The sequence below is a fragment of the Bolinopsis microptera genome, chromosome 11 (assembly GCF_026151205.1).
Source record: "Bolinopsis microptera isolate Bmic1 chromosome 11, MBARI_Bmic_1.0, whole genome shotgun sequence".
Classification (NCBI taxonomy): domain Eukaryota; kingdom Metazoa; phylum Ctenophora; class Tentaculata; order Lobata; family Bolinopsidae; genus Bolinopsis; species Bolinopsis microptera.
Window position 1 is genome coordinate 15,285,975 of NC_087082.1, and position 26,437 is coordinate 15,312,411.

The 26,437-nt window shown below is 37.3% G+C and overlaps 3 protein-coding genes across 10 annotated transcripts in view; 1 reads left to right on the forward strand and 2 right to left on the reverse strand.

Moving 5' to 3' along the window:
- LOC134822614 (protein angel homolog 2-like) overlaps positions 1-12,040 on the forward strand; it is a 38,688-nt gene extending 26,648 nt beyond the window's left edge. For all 4 annotated transcript variants that reach the window (XM_063833740.1, XM_063833738.1, XM_063833741.1 and 1 more), the window contains exons 9-12: positions 6,690-6,854; positions 10,268-10,349; positions 10,492-10,647; positions 11,155-12,040. In XM_063833740.1, the coding sequence (XP_063689810.1) occupies positions 6,690-6,854; positions 10,268-10,349; positions 10,492-10,647; positions 11,155-11,341 (590 nt within the window). In that variant the 3' untranslated portion in view covers positions 11,342-12,040. The remainder of the gene's footprint in view (positions 1-6,689; positions 6,855-10,267; positions 10,350-10,491; positions 10,648-11,154) is intronic.
- LOC134822615 (clumping factor B-like) lies at positions 11,965-14,700 on the reverse strand. 4 transcript variants are annotated; one of them, XM_063833745.1, is made up of 5 exons: positions 14,185-14,700; positions 14,088-14,133; positions 13,617-14,030; positions 13,320-13,452; positions 11,965-12,660 (listed from the first exon to the last, which is right to left on the reverse strand). In XM_063833745.1, the coding sequence occupies exons 1-5, from the start codon at positions 14,450-14,452 to the stop codon at positions 12,337-12,339; spliced, it is 1,185 nt and encodes a 394-aa protein (XP_063689815.1). In that variant the 5' UTR covers positions 14,453-14,700; the 3' UTR covers positions 11,965-12,336. The 4 variants fall into 4 exon arrangements, with proteins under 4 accessions (XP_063689815.1, XP_063689813.1, XP_063689814.1 ...); XM_063833743.1 differs by having other exon boundaries at positions 13,617-14,133; XM_063833744.1 differs by having other exon boundaries at positions 14,088-14,700.
- A 1,176-nt stretch (positions 14,701-15,876) lies between these two features.
- Positions 15,877-20,468, reverse strand: LOC134822778 (uncharacterized). Of its 2 annotated transcripts, XM_063834033.1 has the most exons (8): positions 20,401-20,468; positions 20,050-20,160; positions 18,805-18,995; positions 18,512-18,643; positions 18,253-18,360; positions 17,876-17,958; positions 17,369-17,495; positions 15,877-17,162 (listed from the first exon to the last, which is right to left on the reverse strand). In XM_063834033.1, exons 1-8 carry the CDS (start codon positions 20,456-20,458, stop codon positions 16,680-16,682), a joined length of 1,293 nt encoding a protein of 430 aa, XP_063690103.1. In that variant the 5' UTR covers positions 20,459-20,468; the 3' UTR covers positions 15,877-16,679. The 2 variants fall into 2 exon arrangements, with proteins under 2 accessions (XP_063690103.1, XP_063690104.1); XM_063834034.1 differs by lacking the exon at positions 20,050-20,160.
- Between the last annotated feature and the right edge of the window lie 5,969 nt (positions 20,469-26,437).

Sequence of the window (26,437 nt, forward strand, 5' to 3'; positions counted from 1 at the left end):
TTGAAAATCTATTAATAGACTAGATAGTCTACTGTTTTTAATATCTTATAAAGTCAAAGCTGCCAATATTAAAGCAAAACTGTTACACAAGAATGTGTGTCGTCTGTGGGTATGTACTCTTTCGTCAGCCCCTTAAACTTTACCATGAAACAACTAGCACATAATGGCTTTTATTTATCATCAACGTTTTCTAAAATGTTGAAGCAGTCTCTTATCCTGATAAGAGCCTTTTCCTTGTCGCAATAACGGGAACACTACAAATTTTTCCCCAGAAAAATTACATAACAACAATGCGATTATTAAATAATGTTCGGATCCGGATATTACACGTAACTTAGAACCTACTAATGTGGCGCTGCACACCACTTAACAGATTAATTAGTTTTGGATAGCGTTGCCAGGTGATAAGATCATGGTGTTACCCTAATTGAACATAGTACGGGCTGCTGGTCGAATTAGTCTACAGAATATACCAGGGTGGCATTTACTGGAGACCAACATTACTGTATACATTATATAACACATCATTATTTAACACATTATTAATACTACATATTTTCAGTATTTAAAGGTTAATGTCAACATGCCGCAATACCTGTTGACTTATTTTAAATATTATACTAGGCCATGGTCGACTTAAGGCGACTAATATCGACCGATCGATATTAGTCGATATTTGGGCTGCCGGCTGACTCCATGCCTATTAAAATGATCAGAATGATCATATTGAGTGGTTTTAAAGTCTTCGGACTTCAGGTTGTTCAGTTTCAGATGCCGCACCCTATCTTTACGCACTCACTAGTATGTAGTAGCAATTAAGATTTAAGAGGGTTTATCTTGATTTTCATGAAACTTGGTTTTATCAAAACTCAATAAAACACTGCCTTTCAGTTGTAGGAAAAGAAAAACTTTCTGTGTAGATTACAAGACATCACACTTATTCACCAATGCAATGTTTGGTGTTAGACATCTAGGTCTCTGAAATTGTCGTGACATTTCAACCCAAATACTTAGCCACACATGTGTCTTAACGTTTTAGGCCCCCGCCTAATCATGGTATATATTAACCTCGCCAAAATCTTCGATGTCTAAAAATTTGTTTGAAATGGCAGGGACAAAATGACGTCTGGTCCCCCCTCAATTGTCTTGCTCTATAGATTATAGAACACTCTTTTTAACATATTATGCAAATCGTCATAATTAACTATCATACAATAGCTATCTGTTATAAGAATTTAAAAAGTTAAATTCTCAAATCACAATCGACACTTGCATGGTTTATAAATAAAATATTAAGAAAGAATTGATATTGAATACGTAAAGCCCATAAAAGAACATTTAGTAAATGAAAACAAAATTTAGTAAATGGAGAAAGTTTTCACTGAAGTTCCCAAGTAGCCCGTTTCAGTTTTCACTGCATAATGCAAATGTTCGACAGCTTTGGTAAACGTTCACTGAAGAACTGTCGCATATCACTTTTTCGAACTAAATAAACAATTGGATTCACTGCAGAATTACAGGGGATTGCAAGGAATAACCCAGAGAAAGCAAAGGAGAAATTGAATGCACTCGGTTCTATAAATATATCATTTCTAATATTATCAATAAGATTATTAATAATTGATAGAAAAACGACCGTAGCTGCCAGTAAGACGGAGTTAAGGGGGCCGGGGGGGGGGGGCCGGGGTCTTCATCAAAATTATCTCGAAATTGATTTTATAGTTGTTTCTGATAGAGGGGAGTGATATCTATCAGCTGCTTTTGGTCCCATGGAAAAATATTGTTCCTAGCCAAAATTATCGCCAGTCAAAGGTCAGCGCTTATGTGTAATTGTATTGCGCGAGCGATTTTCAATCGCGCGCCCTGAAAATCGAGTCTAAAAATCTATCTTCTCCTACATTTTTTGAGCAATCACCCTGAAACTTTCAGGATATGTTCTATGGATCATTTAGAAGATATCTGTCGAGCCGAATTTTGAGATAGGCCTTAGAAGATTTTTTATTCAATTTTGAAAATCTTGGACCTCATTTTTTGACGATTTTTCCAAAAAATCTTGACGATAATGTAAATGGCAAACAACAGAATAGTTACATAGATTAGTGGTCGACCGACATCTTCGAGTGAATGAAATGTTGAGATACTTAAAAACAAAGAAGAGTGTTGAGAGGATAACCACTGTCCATGTAGCTTTCCTGTTGTTTCTGTCCGCCCTTGCTGCTGCACCTTGGAGATCTTCTCTAGTTAGCTTGTAAACAGCTACAACAGTAGCAGACACCACCACTAGTATCATCAGTGAACCCATCCCTATCTGGGAAATCAAAATTCCGTTCAAAATATTTTTAATTGAATCTGCAGGACTAGTATCCTGTCTAGAAATAGTTGGGACAATTGTGATTAAAATGCCACTCAACTCCATCATGACAAACACCACCATTCCTACCTTTACAAGTAACTTGCCCTTTATCCGATAGAAAGGAAAAGCAATACCTATTCCTCTTGTTACGCTAAGTAAACAAGTCACAAAGCTGTCCCATTTATAAGAAGTATGTAAATTGCAAACAACAGAATAGTTACATAGATTAGTGGTCGACCGATATCTTCGCGTGAATGAAATGTTGAGATAAGGCAGGCAACTGTTGTTGCAGTAATGCAGAGTAGTAGATCTATGCTATTCAGCAGCATCAGTAGTTTATCGCCAATACTTTTTTCTTCCTTCTTTATGAAGTACGGTTAAGGAGGCTGAATTAGCCAGAGTTCCAGTAATGCTGAGGACTTAACTGAAGTATCCTTCACCTTGAAATCCAAACTTGAAAACCGAATAGTCTAATAATACTCTTCCCGTTGAATGGGCCATGATTTCCCTGGAAATTTATTATTATATATTTGTATCTTGTTAATAATAATAATTCAAATGTCAACTTACAACAAACTGCTGTAATTATTTTCACCAAACCGGAATTTTACCTGCTAGTAAGATCAACAAAAGGATGCTTTTTGTCCATACATTTTCAACACCATGATCACAAAATTATTATAAATTCAACAGTCAACAGGAGGTATGAATTATGCAATGAAATTACAAGACAGTAATGAGAGCATTTTCTGATACTTAAAAGTATTAACTCATTGGTAAAGCATCGAATTTAAACAATTGGAGTTATTAAAAAGTTCATAGTAAAAAATCAAAAGCTCATCCCAGAAATCAGGTGAGAACTAAAAAGGTTAGCTACAACATTAAAATCTAGAAATGTCAAATAGTCCTGTATTATATTTAGATCAGATAGACAGATAATACTGCGTTCTGTTTACACCATATTTGCTCCATAAAGTCAAAGAACAATATTTGATTTTAAATGACAGCATTGTTTGAAAAGAATACTGGAGCACAAGCAATTCTTTGTTTGAAGTGAAGTCTATTGAAATCACACTTCCCTTCTACAACGCGATTTTTGGGATACATAGTTTAATGGCAATTGAGCTGCTACCACGGCGCCTTGGTTACTCACTGCGTTACTTGGCTACTTGGTTTCTCGGTTACTCGGTTACTTGGTTACTCACTGCGTTACTTGGTTACTTGGTTTCTCGGTTACTCGGTTACTTGGTTACTCACTGCGTTACTTGGTTACTTGGTTACTTGGTTACTCACTGCGTATTGCAGTTTATAGATTTGGATTGTAAGAGTACGGTATATTTTATACCATTACCACATTGGATAAAGCACAAGAAATCTGATTATGTACTTACGCTAGGTCGTTCACATATATATTACGTAATTAGCCGAGGGGGGAGAGGGGGTTTCCAAATGATTACGCTAGTGTAATTTTGACACAATAGCTATGTATAAAACTGATTACGGAGGGGGGAGGGGGCGAGATTGGGTGTTAGAATTATAGCCCGAGGTTGATTCTATGATGTATAATCTTAGGTGGCCTAGGTGGCCTTCTGGTGAGAGCATCCGCCTTCTGCGCAGAAGGTTCAGGGTTCGAATCTCAGTGTCTTCTAGTCTAGGGATTAGCTAAGGATCCATTGGATCTATGCGATCTCCTCGGTCGACTCAGCCGAATGATAGGAAACTTAATTGAGGGTTAAATGAGAAGGGGTACCTGTTAAAAGTTCAAGAAACTTCCTAGGATACCCCTTCAGTGCATACTGTAAACATAGTACTATTATCATATATCATAGATATAGCAGCAAAAAGCGGGGAGATTTCACTAATGCTGTATTCCCCCTCTATAAGGCGGTTTGTGGGATCAAAAAATGACGCAGTGATGTTCATTGTATAATCAGTAATCAGAGTTAAGTTTCACTACAAATGTGATATAACGGGTGATGACAAAAAATAGAACTTTTTTAGAAGCTTCGCCAGTCGTTACGTTGGCTTTTCCAAATTTCAGTAAACTGTACAAGCCGCTTCAGTGACTGTAAGAAAGAGATTGTTCTGTTCCTCCCGCAAGGGGCTTCTGAGTGTTTGCCATTGACTATTTCTGTTCAAAATTGTCCAAATTTTGACACTGTTTCATTGATTTTGACCACAAATTAATTGATCGACCCGATAAAAGGATTTGAAAAAATTTCCATTTTTTGTCATCACCCGTTATTCACTATTCAGCGTTGTAACTTTTAACACATAGTTACCAAAGTCAACTAAATTATAACCTAGACCTAAGTTGTCTAATTTTAACACTGTTTCATTGATTTTGACCACAAATGAATTGATCGACCCGATAAAAGGATTTGAAAAAAAATTCCATTTTTTGTTATCGCCCGTTATTCACTATTCAGCGTTGTAACTTTTAACACATAGTTACCAAAGTCAACTAAATTATAACCTAGACCTAAGTTGTCTAATTTTAACACTGTTTCATTGATTTTGACCACAAATGAATTAATCGACCCGACAAAAGGATTTTACAAAATTTCCATTTCTTGTTATCACCCGTTATTCGCTATTCAGCGTTGTAACTTTTAGCACATAGTTACCAAAGTCAACTAAATCATAACCTACCTAAGTTATCTAAAATCTAGACACTTCTTTTTATTTCAGACGTGTAAATCCAAGCGTGCACTAAAAAGAGTGGTGTGAATTTATTAATTTGGTTATAAATTTCTGTTGACAGGAAACGAGTTTATAAATTTAACTGTCTTTTCTTGTCTAGCGAGAAGAAAACAGCTGTTGAAATAATAATTAAATGACAGTCAACTATAAGTAACCTTACTAACCCTCAGCTAGGTATATTTATTAACTTATATCCAACAACACCAAACTCATGTCTCTCCTTGATTTCATTGAATCAGCTGTTTAGATATAATGAACAACATAGACATGGTATGATATTGCTTCTAGATGTTCTGGAAGGGTCTGCAACCTCACAAGGCCTGTGATGTATGATTTCAGCGGCTCTGTGTTAAATGTGATACCAGGCTTCTTTAGTCACGTGATGCCAGTTCACTGTTAAATTCCCGCCTGGCAGTGGAATGTACCGTACTAAACAGTAGATACTATTACTTGGTATGCGATATTTATTGCTTGTAATTGTTCACTGCCACCGCATTCACTCAAGTAAGTCGCTGGTTCACACTATTACACCTCACTTGTATTGGCATATTTATTCGGCTTCAATGACAGATCGGAATATTAAAATGTTCCTGAAGATTCCATGAATGGTTGAGCCCTGGTGGTTCCAAATATTTTATTATAAGCCCGTTGTCCATTTACTAATGTACTGTGTTATGGTAACAATGTACAGGCGTTGTGCTGACAAACTAGTAATATTGCAATATTGAAATGCAGCTAATTAGTGTGAAAGCTAGTTATATGAATTGATTTATTTTTCTTCAGCAAAATTATCACCATCCAAGTTATTTCGATTTCGGTTTGAGTCCAAAAATATGAAAGTTTATAGCCGGAATCTTGGTGTTTCAAACCATTTTTAATTATTTAAGAATTAGTTTCAAAGGAATCGTTTATTGAGTTTCTGATAGCATCCTTTATTCAACATTGCTTTTCTGAAGGGATGGAATCTTTTGGATAAAGGTTGAAATAGAGAGTCTCCAGGAATGAACGAGTGTCTCTAAAAGTTCTAGATAATCCATTAAATGTTCATTTTATCTAACTACTTACATGCAATGTACTACGCAATACGCATTAACACAGTCGCATATTTGTTAACAGCAGATACCTTCTGATGTAGCCAGAAGGGATAGTTAATGTACGGAATAGGGTTATGTGGTATGGATTGGTTGGCACTAACGGGTGGTGTGCTCTCTTGTTGAGTACAAAGGTTGGGACTAGCCAGAAGGGATAGTCAATGTATGGTGTAATTATTAATCCGGATTGGAGTATTGTTTATAAGTCGCATTGTTGTTATGTATTCTGTGTAAAATTATCTTTATCCCGGTTACTGCGACAAGTAAAAATGCTCTTATTAGGAAAAGGAGTTTACTCGACGTTTCAATGTAACTACATCGTATTTATGATCTCAAATTATTTTAATACTTTTATTAAATATTTTAATTTTAATACTTTCAACACTACTATATAACAGCAAACTGTGGGAACCTACTCTAGTCTCACTTTATACCCTGTAACCGTCTCACCCGCCCTGACCACTGCTTTTACAGGACAGAAGGGATCTAAGAAGTTACACAAGGTAGCCCCAGGACTCACCCTGACCACTGCTTTTTTACAGGACAGAAGGGATCTAAGAAGTTACACAAGGTAGCACCAGGACTCTGGGATGACAGGGAGATGGGGTTTCATGAACATGGTCTCATAAAGAGAGCTGAAAATGAACTGTTGGAATGTAGAGAAACTTACAGGAGTCTTACCCAGGGTAGCTCTTATGTTTCACAAGGTATTTTAACTTCTTACTCAGGGTAGCTCTTATGTTTCACAAGGTATTTTCACTTCTTACTCAGGGTAGCTCTTATGTTTCACAAGGTATTTTAACTTCTTACTCAGGGTAGCTCTTATGTTTCACAAGGTATTTTCACTTCTTACCCAGGGTAGCTCTTATGTTTCACAAGGTATTTTCACTTGTTACGCAGGGTAGCTCTTATGTTTCACAAGGTATTTCATTTCTTACTCAGGGTAGCTCTTATGTTTCACAAGGTATTTTAACTTCTTACTCAGGGTAGCTCTTATGTTTCACAAGGTATTTTCACTTGTTACGCAGGGTAGCTCTTATGTTTCACAAGGTATTTCATTTCTTACTCAGGGTAGCTCTTATGTTTCACAAGGTATTTTCACTTCTTACTCAGGGTAGCTCTTATGTTTCACAAGGTATTTTAACTTCTTACCCAGGGTAGCTCTTATGTTTCACAAGGTATTTTCACTTCTTACTCAGGGTAGCTCTTATGTTTCACAAGGTATTTTCACTTCTTACTCAGGGTAGCTCTTATGTTTCACAAGGTATTTTAACTTCTTACTCAGGGTAGCTCTTATGTTTCACAAGGTATTTTCACTTCTTACTCAGGGTAGCTCTTATGTTTCACAAGGTATTTTAACTTCTTACTCAGGGTAGCTCTTATGTTTCACAAGGTATTTTAACTTCTTACTCAGGGTAGCTCTTATGTTGAACAAGGTATTTTAACTTCTTACCCAGGGTAGCTCTTATGTTTCACAAGGTATTTTCACTTCTTACTCAGGGTAGCTCTTATGTTTCACGAGGTATTTTCACTTCTTACCCAGGGTAGCTCCTATGTTTCACAAGGTATTTTCACTTCTTACTCAGGGTAGCTCTTATGTTTCACAAGGTATTTTCACTTCTTACTCAGGGTAGCTCTTATGTTTCACAAGGTATTTTCACTTCTTACCCAGGGTAGCTCTTATGTTTCACAAGGTATTTTCACTTCTTACTCAGGGTAGCTCTTATGTTTCACGAGTTATTTTCACTTCTTACTCAGGGTAGCTCTTATGTTTCACAAGGTATATTCACTTCTTACTCAGGGTAGCTCTTATGTTTCACAAGGTATTTTCACTTGTTACCCAGGGTAGCTCTTATGTTTCACAAGGTATTTTCACTTCTTACTCAGGGTAGCTCTTATGTTTCACAAGGTATATTCACTTCTTACTCATTGTTGCTCTTATGTTTCACAAGATATTTTCACTTCTTACTCAGGGTAGCTCTTATGTTTCACAAGGTATTTTCACTTCTTATTCAGGGTAGCTCTTATGTTTTACAAGGTATTTTCACTTCTTACCCAGGGTAGCTCTTATGTTTCACAAGGTATTTTAACTTCTTACTCAGGGTAGCTCTTATGTTTCACAAGGTATTTTCACTTCTTACCCAGGGTAGCTCTTATGTTTCACAAGGTATTTTCACTTCTTACTCAGGGTAGCTCTTATGTTTCACAAGGTATTTTCACTTCTTACTCAGGGTAGCTCTTATGTTTCACAAGGTATTTTCACTTCTTACTCAGGGTAGCTCTTATGTTTCACAAGGTATTTTCACTTCTTACTCAGGGTAGCTCTTATGTTTCACAAGGTATTTTCACTTCTTACTCAGGGTAGCTCTTATGTTTCACAAGGTATTTTCACTTCTTACTCAGGGTAGCTCTTATGTTTCACAAGGTATTTTCACTTCTTACTCAGGGTAGCTCTTATGTTTCACAAGGTATTTTCACTTCTTACTCAGGGTAGCTCTTATGTTTCACAAGGTATTTTCACTTCTTACTCAGGGTAGCTCTTATGTTTCACAAGGTATTTTCACTTCTTACTCAGGGTAGCTCTTATGTTTCACAAGGTATTTTCACTTCTTACCCAGGGTAGCTCTTATGTTTCACAAGGTATTTTCACTTCTTACTCAGGGTAGCTCTTATGTTTCACAAGGTATTTTCACTTCTTACTCAGGGTAGCTCTTATGTTTCACAAGGTATTTTCACTTCTTACTCAGGGTAGCTCTTATGTTTCACAAGGTATTTTCACTTCTTACTCAGGGTAGCTCTTATGTTTCACAAGGTATTTTCACTTCTTACTCAGGGTAGCTCTTATGTTTCACAAGGTATTTTCACTTCTTACTCAGGGTAGCTCTTATGTTTCACAAGGTATTTTCACTTCTTACTCAGGGTAGCTCTTATGTTTCACAAGGTATTTTAACTTCTTACTCAGGGTAGCTCTTATGTTTCACAAGGTATTTTCACTTCTTACTCAGGGTAGCTCTTATGTTTCACAAGGTATTTTCACTTCTTACTCAGGGTAGCTCTTATGTTTCACAAGGTATTTTCACTTCTTACTCAGGGTAGCTCTTATGTTTCACAAGGTATTTTCACTTCTTACCCAGGGTAGCTCTTATGTTTCACAAGGTATTTTAACTTTTTACCCAGGGTAGCTCTTTTGTTTCACAAGGTATTTTCACTTCTTACTCAGGGTAGCTCTTATGTTTCACAAGGTATTTTCACTTCTTATCCAGGGTAGCTCTTATGTTTCACAAGGTATTTTCACTTCTTACTCAGGGTAGCTCTTATGTTTCACAAGGTATTTTAACTTCTTACTCAGGGTAGCTCTTATGTTTCACAAGGTATTTTCACTTCTTATCCAGGGTAGCTCTTATGTTTCACAAGGTATTTTAACTTCTTACTCAGGGTAGCTCTTATGTTTCACAAGGTATTTTAACTTCTTACCCAGGGTAGCTCTTATGTTTCACAAGGTATTTTCACTTCTTACTCAGGGTAGCTCTTATGTTTCACAAGGTATTTTCACTTCTTATCCAGGGTAGCTCTTATGTTTCACAAGGTATTTTCACTTCTTACTCAGGGTAGCTCTTATGTTTCACAAGGTATTTTAACTTCTTACTCAGGGTAGCTCTTATGTTTCACAAGGTATTTTAACTTCTTACTCAGGGTAGCTCTTATGTTTCACAAGGTATTTTCACTTCTTACCCAGGGTAGCTCTTATGTTTCACAAGGTATTTTAACTTCTTACTCAGGGTAGCTCTTATGTTTCACAAGGTATTTTCACTTCTTACTCAGGGTAGCTCTTATGTTTCACAAGGTATTTTAACTTCTTACTCAGGATAGCTCTTATGTTTCACAAGGTATTTTCACTTCTTACTCAGGGTAGCTCTTATGTTTCACAAGGTATTTTCACTTCTTAATTAAACATTTTTTATGGAAATTAATTTTTCCTTGGACTGATGATAACGCCTTGTGTAATTTTTTGAATTCCTGTTCAACCTCGAGTACTCTAAGATACAAATGCACACTATATATTACATACTTAGCATACTTATTATCATCTGAGGTAATAATGTCCACTATCTAATTTCAGCGTACAGAGACTTGCAATGTTCAAAGTGCAGTGATTTGTATCCTTACAAGAGTGGATCCATATCTCATAACATTAATTTTAGGTAATTTTTCTTACATTCTGAATAAATGTATTCTTTGAAATACAAATTAATTTTAATCGATAAAATTGATAAAATCGTACTGCCACGTTCTTTTCATCTGGATGTAAAATTTCACTGTCTAAATTTAGAATAATTTTCCCAGATCTGCCTACGATCACATAGATTGTGATGGCCGCACGAAAGAAGTAACCACGTACATACAGAACGATTCTAGAACAGTCGACTACATCTGGTACAGTAACCATGACAACACCCCCCAGAACTGCGCTCACGGACATTCTTGTGATTCTTACTGCAGGTTAACAACTTATTTAAGTGATTAAATAATTCACGGATAATTAATTTATAGTTGTTTAACTTCGACACAGGTTGTTAACTGTCACTAATCTAGGCACATCGGTTGACGTTAAAAACATTAGTCTCAAGCCAATCGTAGATGAAAATGGGAGCGCCTTGTTACTGATTTTGTTAAATTTCTCTATGTAACTTTTGATAGGATACGTTGTTAAGATAAGCGATGAGACAACAGAAATTGTTATTTGGTCGGGCGCCTGTTCAGACTGTTCTCCGTATTGTCTATGGTCTAGCTTCAGAGTAAAACGCGGCATTTTCTCTGTTGGTGCCAGAAATATCCATACTAAACTGTAGCGCGCGAAGACAATTTCTCTGGTAACTTTTCATTGACATTACAAAGCTCACGTACGTACGCGCGCGCGTCTAATTTCCTGTCTTACTTGGTAGCATTTTATGTAAAAAGTACTCAAATGTTAATGTTTTAACTTTTAAGTAACCGACCTAATTTCAGCTCACCCTTGCTAATACTGAAATCAAAAAGGCGGTTGCTAACGAAACCAGAACTCTCTAACATGGGAAGATTACCTAACGCAATCCTTGGTTCGGATCACCAATGCTTACAGGCCATGTTCACACTGTACTCTGACCCTGTACAAGACTCCTCGGGGAGAACATGGGGGAATTTATCTACAGATTAAGAATATTTTGGATATAATCTTCTGTATTTTATTTAAATGATTTAAAGCCGTCCCATTTTCGCTGTACTGACCCGTGCAGAATTCACTCACGGAAACTTGACCCTCACACGGCATTAACCATTTGGGATATATTTCAGAAACACTCCTCCCTGTTATTGTTTGTAATTTTGTCATTTTTGACCAGTTTGCATGCTGTTAAATTATAATTGTATGCCTTGGGTATTAATTATTATCTCTTCTCCCTTTCTTAGAAAACCGGGAAATTTCTCTAGGTTTGCGAGATGTTTTATTCATTTTAAGGGAAACATTCATTCTTACGTATAAAATAGTCCCGCACTTTTTCGTGGATTTGAAATCCTCCCATAAATCATAAATGAATCACTGCTAAATTGTTTGCTACACTCTTTCGCACAATGTCAAAAGCAATTAACGAAAAAGCATTGCAGATCATCAAGTTTTTGACCGTCCTATTTCTATTGTATGGTTCTTAGATAATTGAGTCATATTTTATTTAAAATAATGTATTATGCATCTGGTTTTTATTGTAGTTGTTTGATTTACAAGTTCAACAATGAGTCGATTTTGATAATGAGCAAATGCTTTTAAAAAAACAAAATTAATTTATTTAAAAACTACAACACACATCTTAACATCTATAACCCATTACCAAAATCAATAACAAAACACTCAAGAACAAAATTGGGATCGTTAAAAGAGATTCAAAGATCGGATACAATTCGTAGATACATATTTCAATTCTCTTCCGGCACAAACAATACCCGACATTTTAAATTCAAAGTTAACAAATTTTATAGGGTCCTCGAATAATCGGTCAGTATCAGTATCATCTACCTGACCTTACATTATCCAGCACCTGACATTATCGAAATAATTCGATCTGACATATTTTCGGTAAATATTCGTCTAAAACGCATATCTAAATCTGTGTTCAATTCTTCGAAATATCCTGAAAGACGGACAACAAACCCACGTATTCAACCGTCCACCAGATTGTACGAGTCACTGACTACCACCTGAGTTCCGTTCAAACTTGCAGCCGGTTTTACTTCCTCCTCCAGATTGTACGCCTCAACAGTGTTGTCATTCAGTGGGAAATGGTAGCCTTTCTCCTTTCTCCTACTCTTCTTTATAAAGTGTATTAATATGAGAATCGTGGTGATTACCACCAGCCCACCAATACCAATCAAGATCATGATGGGCAGTGTGAATATGTTGCTAGGGGCGTGTTTCGCTGTCATGGTTACTGGACCGGTTGCTGAGGAGCAGGAGGCTTTGCACTTTACCGAGTCTGTTTCCAGCTGAATAAAGCAGGGGTTAATGTTTAACTCTATTATATAAGAGAGGAATTACATCCTCTTTGTAAACTTGCCGCAGATTTCAGCCACAGATTTCAACACCTTACGATCTTAGAGGTCAACTTCAAATGAGAACACTAGATGTAATAATACACCTTTTTTAGGCACTAAATTTTCGTATTATGAGCATGGTCACCGTCACTACACGCCCTATATTGGTCTACGAGCATGCAATTACAATCTATACATTCAATAACCGACACCCTGACTCAGCAAGCTCTGTATTATTAACGGGAGTTGTGCTTATACCGTGCAAACCTGGAGCTACTACCCGATTAATTAACACTAGAGTGCTGAGTGTCAATAAGGTCACGGAGCAGTTTTCTAGAGTAAAGCTAACGGTAATTCCTGGAATAGAACACAGTTATTGACCACTTTTAAGTCACATGACAACAACTAAATTGGTTATTGACAACACACTAGCGAAACATTCTTGTATTTCCATAAAGTTGGCGCGGTAGCCATCAATTAATTTAGCAAATCGCTGCAACGAGTTATAGAATTAGAAACAAGTCCACAGTTAATTTCAAAACCCCGAAATTTTCAATTCCATTATCCTATTAAATCGTCACAAAAACCTCCTAGTCACAGCGAGTACTCACAATGAGTGTTGAAGTCTGGTAAACATTGATGGTAGTAGAGTTCTCTAAACCATTTACCCATACACTCATGTTACACGAAGTATAGATAAGCGGGTCCGCCTCCACGTGGCAAATTATCAATCCGCCGGTATTCCTGCAATAATTGTAATTATTGGAGAATAACATCACCATTATTATAATCATCAGCTCTTCCAAAGATAATGGGAATCCAGTTATGTCGTGGCACTATTTACAATTTTCTACAATTGACGGAAAGATTAAACACAATACGAATACGATATAATGTATAACACCTACGTAAGCACAAGCTCTGCTACATTTACAGCCTCTTCTTCTACCACTATTGGAACCTTTGCAACATTATCACTCTCAGTCCCTTCCTCAAAAGGTCCTGTCGTCTTGTCCTCAGTGTTTACCATCGGCCTGGGTCGGTTAGCGTCGTCAATCTTTTCAACTTCTACATCTTCCTCTATAAAACCATCTTCATCTTCCTTCCCTAGTTTGGAGGACGCTGGTGCTTCTTTATCTTGGTCGGGGATCTCCTCCTTCTTTTCCTCCTCCTCTATCTCGTCTTCTTCAGCTGGTGCATCATCCACCTCAGGTTCACTAACGTCACCCTCTGGGATGTCTGGTAGTGTTTCGTCTTCGGTAAATGAATCTTCTAAATCCCCTTCTGCACTTTCATCGTCTGCAGTTTCACCATCTGGCTTGACATCTGTACTTTCACCATATGACTCAATATCTGTACTTTCTGCACCATCTGTCTCAACATCTGTACTTTCACCACCTGTCTCAACATCTGTACTTTCACCACCTGTCTCCACATCTGTACTATAACCAGTCTCAACATCTGTACTTTCACCACCTGTCTCAACATCTGCACTTTCACCACCTGTTTCACTTTCACCTGCTACAGTCTCTTCGGGTCCAGAATCAGGTAAAGGATCAGGTGCAGGATCAGGTAAAGCCTGGATAACATAGGGCCCTTCACTGGGAATGTCGTCAAAGGACGCCTCTGAGGACAAAGGATTTGTGATCACCCCAAATTCAGAAGGAGTTGTAGGAACCTCTCCCCCGTCTCCCCTTACTTCCAGTAGTAAGAGCAACACGTGAAGGAGGAGAACAATCCGCATGTGGTCAAGATAAGCGGTCACTAAAAAGGGTACAAAGTTGTGTTAACCGATCCGGCAGAGGCAAAGAGTTCAAAGAAAAATGTAAGTTATTGGATTACAGTAGTCGTGAGTGCGAGCCCTTGTAAGCCTAATCGGTACAATGACCTATCCTGGATCACAGAAGTTTCTGTTTATCAACACAACATCAGCAAAAGTTCAACGTTGACTATCATTCAATACACATATCATTACGAACACATTTTCTATTCAGCTGGCCATTAATTAAATTTAGCTGGGTAGGTTCTTAGCCTCATTGAATGTAAGATAGTTTGTAATACTCTAGGAAGTTATTTTTAGCCCCATAAAGTTGGACCCTGTTCTGCCAGGCACCCTAACAGTACAGGTATCTTAAAATGTAAATGTGATTTGTGATCTCAATCACTCACTTTAACTTTACGTAAAGCTACGGCACAAAGCACAGAGAGAACAGTTGAGCCGGCACCATGGTATACAATATGACGAGCTGCAGACGAGTAATATATACTTATGACAAGGAAGAAGAATAAGAGTCAAAGAGTGTCCCAAACTTGATGATGTAAGCTTAGGCAGGAGTGTGTGAATTAGGAATGAATTTCTAATGATACGGAGAAAGTCACGAACCACCGCAAACCCGGATATTGTTCCTGACAGTGTCTCCACAGATCATATCATCATGCAAAGTAAGTGTCATGCCAAATTGAGTATGTACAACGAACATACTAAACATACCGATCCTAATACGGCCGAAAGAATCCTATCTATTGTACTCCGAAATAGAACTTATCAAATAAATAGAATTACTGTAAGTATAGAACTGTAAAGTATAAACTGAAAGTATAAAACTGTAAAGTATACAGCTTTAAGGTACAACTGTAAAGTATACAACTTTAAGTATTCAATTTTAAGTGTAACATAATATGCGACTTAATATAATAATAACATGTGGACTTTACTAAGGTCAAATCTTTAATTAAATCTGAATTGTACACGTTGATATGATGGGTGTTGACGTTAAGTTTCCTCCCTTACGAATGAGTCATTTACGTAACTTTCCAACCATTACCCACATCTACGGCAGAGTTGTAAATTAATTACGTTAAGCTAAAAGTGGCATCTTTGACATTGTGTGTTACTTCATAGTAGAATTAAATAAGAGAACTGTAAGTGCAAGAAGGCAGGAAAACTAGGTTAAATGATGAAGCTTAAAATAGCATGGAAAAGATTAAACAGATTTGTGATAATGGCTGTTTGTGGAGGTAACTTAATCTACAGTAAAACGTCGAATTCCGGTGTCATTTGCATATAAGAGGTGTCATCGCCATTCGCCATTCATTCGGATTATACGGAATTTCATTGGTCGTGAGTTGTAAGTTTTATCGATACTATGAGAAATGAAACCACAATAGTTTTTGTAGTAAAATAAATGTTCAGTATAAATATAGTCCACATTAAAATTGCGTAAAATATAAAATTTACTATGTAGTCAATTAGCACTTAAAAAGCTTCACTGGTGGGATCGTGACTTGAATAATATTTCCAGAATATTATCTAATGTACACATTGTAATGATATATTATTCTACGCTAGTTATAATAGGAATTTAAAATTAACTACTCTCCGAATAAGGTAACTAAGGGGTTGTGTTGGGGGAAACCATGAACCTTCACTTTAAATTTAAAAACAAGATTAAAATTTCAAAAGAAAAAAAAATAGATTAAAACATTCAGCTTAATACTATGAGCAATCAATCTTATTTGATTAAAAATTATCATCGAACTGCTGCAGTCCCATATCATTTCCATTTTATTTCCCACCCTACCCTGCCCCAAAGATTTGTGTGATTTAATGCATTAACCGAACTATCTGATAAAATCCACTGTTGAACAAATGGATGAGGTCATAGAAACGTCGAAAAGAACATTGAACATCAATAATTAAACATCCGAGCACTGATGGCCAGCTGTATTTCGTCCAATCTTGATCTCAACTCAAGATACACCTGACTATTACATATTATTCTTAAATAAATCATTCTCCTATTTCATTCGGTTCATTTCAGTTTCAAGCATGCTGATATAGGCATCACAATGTCCAGTTCTCTGATATCAAAGTTGATCATCACAGTACGGACAAACTCAACAAACAAGCAGCGTGGGATCAAGCGAACATGTGTCGGAAAAGAGCTGATAATATCTAGTTCCAGAATGTTCTATATCCTAAGGAATGGTTTCTGATTATAGTTATTGGAGGCTCCACTCGAGGATATATCATCTTTGCTCCTCATATCTATCTTATTGTTGGTGCGGGCGAAGTTGGGGTCGACGAAGCTGTCATCCAGGCTGCCTTCGTCCATATCTCTAAACTCCTTGACATCAGCATCATCACCATCTACCTCTTCAATAGGAACATCCGCCTGCACACCTGATAACCGGTAACTGCTCAGCTTGTTGGTATCTACCGCAAAGTTCTTTTTCAACCGCATGTTGATCTGATAGCCGTACTTTTCTTTGAATCCGAACTTGTGCCAAAGGACACAGCAAAGAATGATGATGATGATGAGGATGATGAGGATGATACAGAAGATCACCATTATGTAGAGGGTTCTGTTGATCTCCATGTCTGTGACTGGTAGGGTTATGAAATCTTCTCCGATTTGACAGGCTGCTTCACATCGTACTTGTTGGATGTTTATCTGTAAAACAGTTCTGGTGAGCTTACGCTACTGATTATTAATAATAATTAATGATATGAAATATGTCACCCTCGTGGCACTTAACACAATTAGTCCGGATCTACATGTACCTAGTACCTAATAATTTGCTAATACCTATCTACATTAAATCACTCCGAATTAATTAAAACATCATCACTAATTATAATCTCCTTATCTTTACCCACCTTTCCATACGGATGTTCAAGTACGGGGGAAAGACCTTCAGCAACTTTCTTATCTTTAAAGAAGATAGTGAGTGCGCATCTTCCTTGCGTGTCTGAGTTGGTGCAGACCACCTTCTTTCCCTTGAACCTGGCACAGAATGCTTGTTAAGTTATCAGCGGGCACAACTTTATTAAAGGTACTCTATATGGTATACTCTCTGGTACACGATATGGCACACTCTATGGTACACACTATGGTACACGCTATGGTACACTCTCTGGTACATGCTATGGTACTTAAGAGTGTTTGCGAGAGTAATCGTGAGTAGTTATTACGAGTTGTAAATAGTAGTATTAAGCATTTAGGGGTTGTTAAAAGTAATTGAAAGTAATAGAGAATATCAAGGTGACTAATATGGTAGTCAAGAGTATAATCACGAATAATAAAGAGTTGTTACAGCTACTTACTCTACTGCTACCCTAGCAACTGCTACCCTAGCAACTGTTAACATGGTAACTACTACTTACTCTACGGTGGTCTGTGGTCGTGTCTCCGAGATGAAAGTAAAGTGGTTCGTGTTGTTACACATGAAGACAGAATCTGCAGTTATCTAAGGGGGATGCTATGGTTAGTAGTGTTATAGTGTTCTGTGTTATGTGTTAATGTGTTAGTGTTAATGTGTTAGTGTTAATGTGTTAGTGTTAATGTGTTAGTGTTAATGTGTTAGTGTGTGTTATGTGTTAATGTGTTAGTGTTATGGTACACCTGGAAACATATTTCCAACCTTGACACCCGTTACTAGAACTATGGTATATATATATTATATTTTGGTAAGGTGTAAGGACCGACATTTTTACAATATTTCTTGTTAGGGAGGCTGTTTAACACTCGAGATGAAACTAACCTTTCTTTCTTTGATTGGATATATGGCCTGCTGTCGGCCGACCATGTAGAATATGGAACTTTTGTAAGGTCCTGTCATTTTCTCCAATATTTTAGTTTCTTCCCTTACCTGGAAAAACAAAGAGTGTGATTAAAAATAACACGAAATTATGACTGTCTTTGAAATCTGAGTTTTGTAACCCCAGATTGACAAACCAACACTTAATATGAAAGATTAAGAGTAACAATAAGCTATAAAGTGAAGTGAACGTGTAACTCACAACTTTGTCGATGCAGATTACTTTGCTGTTCTGCCAGATGGATGCTTCCTGTGCTTCCTCCTCAGGCCTTTCCTTCACCAGGTATAAGTATTGTCCGTTACAACCGTATCTTGCTTCGTCTGCGTCCACAAGCTAAGGGACATTTTCCAGATCATTTGTTGATAATATTGTGCGATCATCGAAATCTGCACTAAACAAAGAATCGCAGCTTTATTCTACAATCTACAGCACATGACCCATTATGCCCGGAAAGGTCAAAAATCAGTACTTGAAAGTTGAAACACAAATCCCACCTTGTAAACACTGGTAACTGTAGACTCCGTGTCTACATCATAGAACTGTGCATTTTCTTGCCTGACCCCATTCTTGGTCCAGAATATCCTGCTTTTAATCTCCTTGGCTCCCTCACAGTGCAGTTCAGCCCTCCCCTGGGCTACAAGCACCTCAGAGGGAATATACCCCGCTCTGGCGATTTCGAACTCAACTGAAAGTGTGGTGGTACTGTTAGGATGCTGTATAGGTGGTGATTATTTTATGCCTTTATGACGTGCAGGTGGTCATGGTGATCATTCGGTGAAATATAACATTTACTTTTGAATGTTCGCTTAATGATTGTAGAACAAATAATACATATTTTGAATAATATTGAGGTCCGAAACTCTTAACGGCATGAGACTCTCACGCCTTAGAGTCCGGACCCCGTGGAAAATAGCGATATTTTTGAAAACCTTAAAATATTTCACTACTATTGATAATGATAAACGTATTACATGCTATATAAGGATTAATCATAAAATTATTATTTTGGGAGTAAAGTTTCATCATGCAAATCATTTGATTTGGGTACACAGAATATGCAACAATTAAAAGTCTTTTAACTTATTTAATGTGCTATATATGGATACCGAGAGTAGATTACCATGTTACCATGTTACCAGGTTACCAGGTTACCAGGTTACCAGGTTACCAGGTTACCAGGTTACCAGGTTACCAGGTTACCAGGTTTAACTTATTTAATGTGCTATATATGGATACCGAGAGTAGATTGAAATCAGAAAGATTCTTCAACGTACAATAATTGTACGTTTATAATGTACGTACAATAATTGTACATTTATAATGTACGTACAATTATTGTTCGTCGTACATATAATAAAAGAGGCATTTTCTGGAGATAAAACACTCGATAAATCAAGAAAAGGGTAGCTAGCAAATCAAGTATTTCGTGCATTCATGCAGGTAAAGAATAGAGAACAAAGATACTATAAAAATCTCGAGTCTATAACATGAATCACAGTTGATCATCATGCCAAACATTGAAACAAGACAATTTCAAAAACAAAAAACTTCAGATCAGACAAGATTATTCCAAAAAATATATTGGGGACAATTCCACCGTACATTTCATCGACCAGGATATATTTCCCACGTTTCATGAGTTGCAGTTCAATGTTCATGCAGCAAACAGCCGGTATCATAGATAACAAGTGCGGTTTTAATACTGTGTTAAACATACTGTTCCTATACTGATGCTATACCTGGCACTAAAGGGACCGATATATCATTAAAGTTATTTAGGAGTGGTGGATCACCAATTTCGGCAATTTCTTCATCCTCAACGGATGTTTCGGGGTCATTTTGAGCTGAAACTATAGGGATTTTGTAGGCTTTAAAAGAAAACTGTAGTCACTGGATAGAATAATGAAAGTGCTACAAATCAATTTTAAAGTAAACGTGGCTTTTTGCCGTAGAATTGCCAACAGCAAAGTGAAAAACCCAGATAAAATAATCACTCAAAACACCACGCGGCCAAACTGCCAAAGCTTGACAAATCCAAAGCGGTTGCTTGTGGCAGCGCTGCACGTTGGATTGTGCGCTGCTTGACTTACCTTGTAGATAGCAGAGGGTTTGTAACACCAATAGACTGAAACAAAATCTCCCTAACATACCCTCTTCTAAATAATGAGAAATTATCAGATTATATGTTTAACATTTTTATTATATATTATCATATATATTATTATATATTATCAGATATGTTTAACATTTTGTCGGATATTTTTAGATCAGATTAATGAAATTAATGAAAGATCTCAGTCGCCAATTTCACCTGAAAAATCTTCAAGTAGAAGAAGCTCAATTAAGTAATATAAACATTATACGTATAAAGCCGTAGTAAATCCACACGATTTAAATCATCACTCCTAAGTCATAGCTCACGACGAAGTCTCTAGATAGATAATGAATATTCAAACCCACAATTCGTTACAAACCAGTCACTTTACTGAGATAACACCAGACAACAAAAGATAAAGAGATAAGGAGTAAAAGGCCTGCCAACAGCACCGCCCAACAACATATTAATGCAGTCATGAGAGGAGAATCACTAAAAGACTGCAGCTAATACTGGGCACATGCTGCTATAATACGTGATACTATCGTCATGGGCTGGTGTGTGTATTGTATTGTACTAGGTGGATGTTAGAGTGTTAGATTAGGTGTAGGGTTGCAGGAGAGAGCTCTTCACAATCCTGAACTCAAACACGCGCTAACGTTCTAATTAAGATTGAGAACTGTGGGGTCTCATACTTGCGGTCAACTCAATGTGAACTGAAGTGGAGAAATGAGAGTATTGAGACGAGTTTACTAAGGTTAAACAGGGTCGTTAACACCCAGTTAAAGGCCAGTTAAAGCTCATTAATTTGTGGTGAAGTGCAGGACGGACCGAGCTCTCTGCTCACTCTCTGTCATCAGCAGTAGTCTGTTACCACCTCCCAATCTACAGTACACTTCAGTTGTATCCTGCATGAGCTGCTGGGTTGTGGTCTAATGACTCGACTAAACAAACTGGATCCCCACAAAAATGGCAGCTCACAACGTGTTTTAGATACGTAAAACGACAGCTCACAACGTGTTTCAGATACGTAAAACGACAGCTCACAACGTGTTTCAGATACGTAAAACGACAGCTCACAACCTGTTTTAGATACGTAAAACGACAGCTCACAACGTGTTTTAGATACGCAAAACGGCAGCTCACAACGTGTTTTAGATACGTAAAACGACAGCTCACAACGTGTTTCAGATACGTAAAACGACAGCTCACAACGTGTTTTAGATACGCAAAACGACAGCTCACAACGTGTTTCAGATACGTAAAACGACAGCTCACAACGTGTTTTAGATACGCAAAACGGCAGCTCACAACGTGTTTTAGATACGCAAACGACAGCTCACAACGTGTTTCAGATACGTAAAACGACAGCTCACAACCTGTTTTAGATACGTAAAACGACAGCTCACAACGTGTTTCAGATACGTAAAACGACAGCTCACAACGTGTTTTAGATACGCAAAACGACAGCTCACAACCTGTTTCAGATACGCAAAACGACAGCTCACAACGTGTTTCAGATACGTAAAACGACAGCTCACAACGTGTTTTAGATACGCAAAACGACAGCTCACAACCTGTTTCAGATACGTAAAACGACAGCTCACAACGTGTTTCAGATACGCAAAACGACAGCTCACAACCTGTTTTAGATACGCAAAACGACAGCTCACAAGGTGTTTTAGATACGTAAAACGACAACTCACAACGTGTTTTAGATACGCAAACGACAGCTCACAACGTGTTTTAGATACGTAAAACGACAGCTCACAACCTGTTTTAGATACGTAAAACGACAGCTCACAACGTGTTTCAGATACGCAAAACTACAACTAACACCCTGATCAGCAGTGTTCTAAAACAGCAGTTTCAGATATTTCTCACGTTCTACACCAAAAGTACTGAACAGATCATCAAGTATCCCTGCTTGTTTTCAGTTTTCAGACATATAACACAACAACAAGGTATAATTACAGTAGACGACCAACAGCTGGCAGTGATGAGAGGGTGGGTTGACAGACGATAACGAATATAACTACTACCTGGGAATGTTTGTCAACTCGTGGCAGAACTATTGTGAGTAGTCATTGTAGTGACCATATGTTGTGTTCTGTAAGCTATTGTGAGTAGTCATTGTAGTGACAATATGTAGTGTTCTGTAAGATAAGTAATCGTGAGTAATGTGTGAGTAATGTGTGAGTAATGTGTGAGTAATGTGTGAGTAATGTGTGAGTAATCGTGAGTAATGTGTGAGTAATCGTGAGTAATGTGTGAGTAATCGTGAGTAATGGCCAGTTGCTGTGTCCATTAGTTATGGATGTTTTACTTGGTTTATGCTACGTTTACCTAATCATTATCTCGATCTGGCGGGAGAAATGGCGCTGGTAACCGATCAGCAGAAAAACTCATGAATACACCAGAACTATACAAAATATTAAGTTCGGGTATATTCTGGACAATATACCAGGACAACACAGTATTACGTGGGTCTGAGTAGTGCGTAACGAGACCATATACCTGTTTACAGCATCTGAGTAGAGACACAGAAGACTAATGATTACCTCATTACCTCGTGCAGGGTTGTTATTGACTACAAACGGTACAGAGTCCATTACCGATAATAAATAATACCGCAAAGTACAGCATATAGTTAGCTAGACGTCTAGATTCTAGAACCAATAATATGGACTATACCTTTGTACCAGGATCGCTCTTATCTTACAGAAGTCAGAACCAGAACAATACATGACTGGTGGGGAAACGTTCTAATAACGAAGCGACAGAGACACTCGGGAGTAAGGAATATATACCAGGAATAAAGGAATATATACCAGGAATAAAGGAATATATACCAGGAATAAAGGAATATATACCAGGAATAAAGGAATATACACCAAGTATAAAGGAGTATATACCAGGAATAAAGGAATATATACCAGGAATAATATACACAAGGGCTGTACACTACGTAAAGGTACAGTAGACCTAGAGACACAGACTTGAATAGAGTATATAATATATAATATTTTACTCTATTGAAGTTTGTCTCTTTAGGTCTACTACAGCTTAATAATATATACATATTACATAGTATATATGCATATATAGAGTTAATATAATAGATTAAAATACCTTTCATCACAGCGTCTGGAGTCAATATAAACACGCACTAACTCGACAATCAGGCGTAAAGCAGAAGGCTGATAATAACAATAATAGAGTGACATGTCAATCACTGGGACCATGTGATGTAAACTGTAAAAACTGTTAACTCGAACAAGTTTAAAGAAAACCTTGTCTAGTGTGAGGTTAAATTATGTTCGATTTAGACCGAATATATTCAATAAACAGTAAACACCCAAATATATTTGCAGACATGACATGGTCTAAGTTATTAGGAGAATTACTAGACGAGCGGATTATGAGAAATATTTACACTATTCAGTATTCACAGCCATTAACACTCCAAAACTTGACTAAAGAGTAAAAGTTTCAGTGTTTTAACATATTCTCACATTGACATATTCACAGTGTTGGCGGTTAAAGTGATTCTTCACTGTGCAAAACTTGACATCTTATTCCTACTGAAATGTAACACTGTAGATAATTAGGCACATGACGAAGGAACTTTAAAACTTTAAAATAAATTAACAAGATTGTGATGTTATATCGGAAATGTGAAATGTGAGTATATCGCACTGTAAGTAAAACACTCCAATTTCAGAGAAATGTTCGGTAATTGACCGAGCTTCCAGACATAGTACATGGTACATGCTTTGTGATTTTACATAATTGAAGAATGTACTTTAATGTATGAAAACTTCCTACCCTTGTTGTGAAACATTGTACTTCTACAACTGCGAGTTAGTAATGAATCACCAGCACATGACGCGGAACAATTTTAAAACTTTAACAGAACGTAACGAGAATATAATAACACATAACAAAATTGTGATGAACCGGCGAAGCAAATGAGAGTTTCTACTGTAAGAGAAATACTCGTATTTCAGCAGCCTGGTTGGATAATGACTAGGTAAGCTTTAAAATATTGTAATTGTATAGCCACATTCTTTGTCCACTTCAATTGAATGTTGAAACTTGATGTTAAATTTGAATCTTCAAAGTTTCCTGATCCCTTACAATGAAACATGAACAGTTAATTTAATACTGCAGTCACATTTTTAACACGGTGCGAGGATAAATACTCTCTAGAAGCACGAACTGTTAACTACAATTCTGCGGTATTTGAAGCGAAGCCAGAAAATAAGCCGATGGAACCAAGTGTCATGCGGCTATGTCTTTTAACGCGCAAAAAGATATCATTTAGAAACCCTAGAAACATAGCAAGATGAGAAGTATCAGGTACCATGAAACGCAAGTCAAACTGAAACAAAGTGAAACAAACTGAAACAACTATAACTAGAGTATATCAGAATGAAAAATTTAACCCTGAATCATTCGGCTAAATCTTAAAACCCCTATAAGAGAAGAATTTAGAAACCTTGCTTAGTAATAGCAAGTTGCAGGTACCATGAAACGTGAGACATCCTAAACAAACGGAGACCAACTCAGACACACAAAGCCAAAGAGAAACAAAGAGAAACAAGCTGACACAGCTGGAAGATCTGGAGGAGAATGTAAACCAGCTGATCAGTTGTGATTATACAATATTCCCTGCAGCTGGCAGCAGCTAATGGCATAGATCCAGCTATAGTGCAGTAATTAGGGGAGTGTACCACCGGATGATGATATTTTCTGTACTGAAGCTAGAGTGTAGAGTAGTGAGTGTAGAGTAGATAATATACAATACACTGGCAAGTGTGTGGCCTTGGTTACTACACTGTCTTCTAGACTGTTGTTTAATACACCAGAGAGCTTTACTTGGCTGAGTGACAATAATATAGTGTACTCTTCAGAGGACAAATTAGATTATATTTTATATAATAGGGAATACAAAAAGTGCAGTGGGTCTTGTTTATAAACAAATCCTAGTGTGTACTTTGTATGCAAACAATAAAGCAGAAACCCGTGGTGCCGTGGTGGTTATAACACGGACCGTTTACAGAAGACCCAATAATATGGACTTTGAGGACATCATGAAGACCTAAAGGGCCACCCAGGACTTTGTGGAAGAGCTGGACCGCTTTTAATAGTCAGCTCAGCTGACATTCGAGGCAATTTGACCAGAAAAGTCTTCACGATACTATGTATAACACACTGTTAAGTGTTACCAATTGGAAACACTAACTACAATTTGAAGAATGGAGTTTCTACGAAAGAGAATTGCACGTATAAAGTATATACCCGCACTTATTGTAAACACTACACTTTACCCGCACAGCACATACTACTTCCTTGTTTCCTTGGGCCCGGGTAAGTTTTATTCTGGGTAAAGTTTGAAGCCATTTTGTTGAGGTGACCAAAAACCGTGCCAAAAATACTTTGTTAAACTACTCAACAATAAGTTAAATACCTTACCTTAATATACTTAATACTGACCACATATAACGGAAGACAACATGGCTGAGTAATAATGACCAGCAAGCTGACAGACACACCCATTCACCCAAGAAGCACAAAGCACTCACTAAATAACTGAAGTAACACTAATATTAGTTTTCTCAAGCACACCCAAGAAGCACAAAGCACTCACTAAATAACAGAAGTAACACTAATATTAGTTTTCTCAAGCACACGCACACACTACTCGGAGAGCAGCTGAAAGAACTATAATGTATTATAATATAATATACGAGCTGAAGAGTATAACTGTCAGCTCCTTCTCTGTTAAGAAGAAGAAGAAGAAGCACAATGTGTACAATAGTCACTGTACACTCTCGCACGTAATTACACTAGCTGGTACATTCCATCAAGCAACTGGAGTTTGAGGTGGCCTCGAAATATGTAATTTGTATGGGGAATATTGTCTCTATCATGTGGACGATGTGGGGGAAATATTGTCTATTTTACTGGAGTTAGGTTAGCAGGGAGGGGTATATTGTCTATTTTAATGGAGCTAGGTTAGCAGGGAG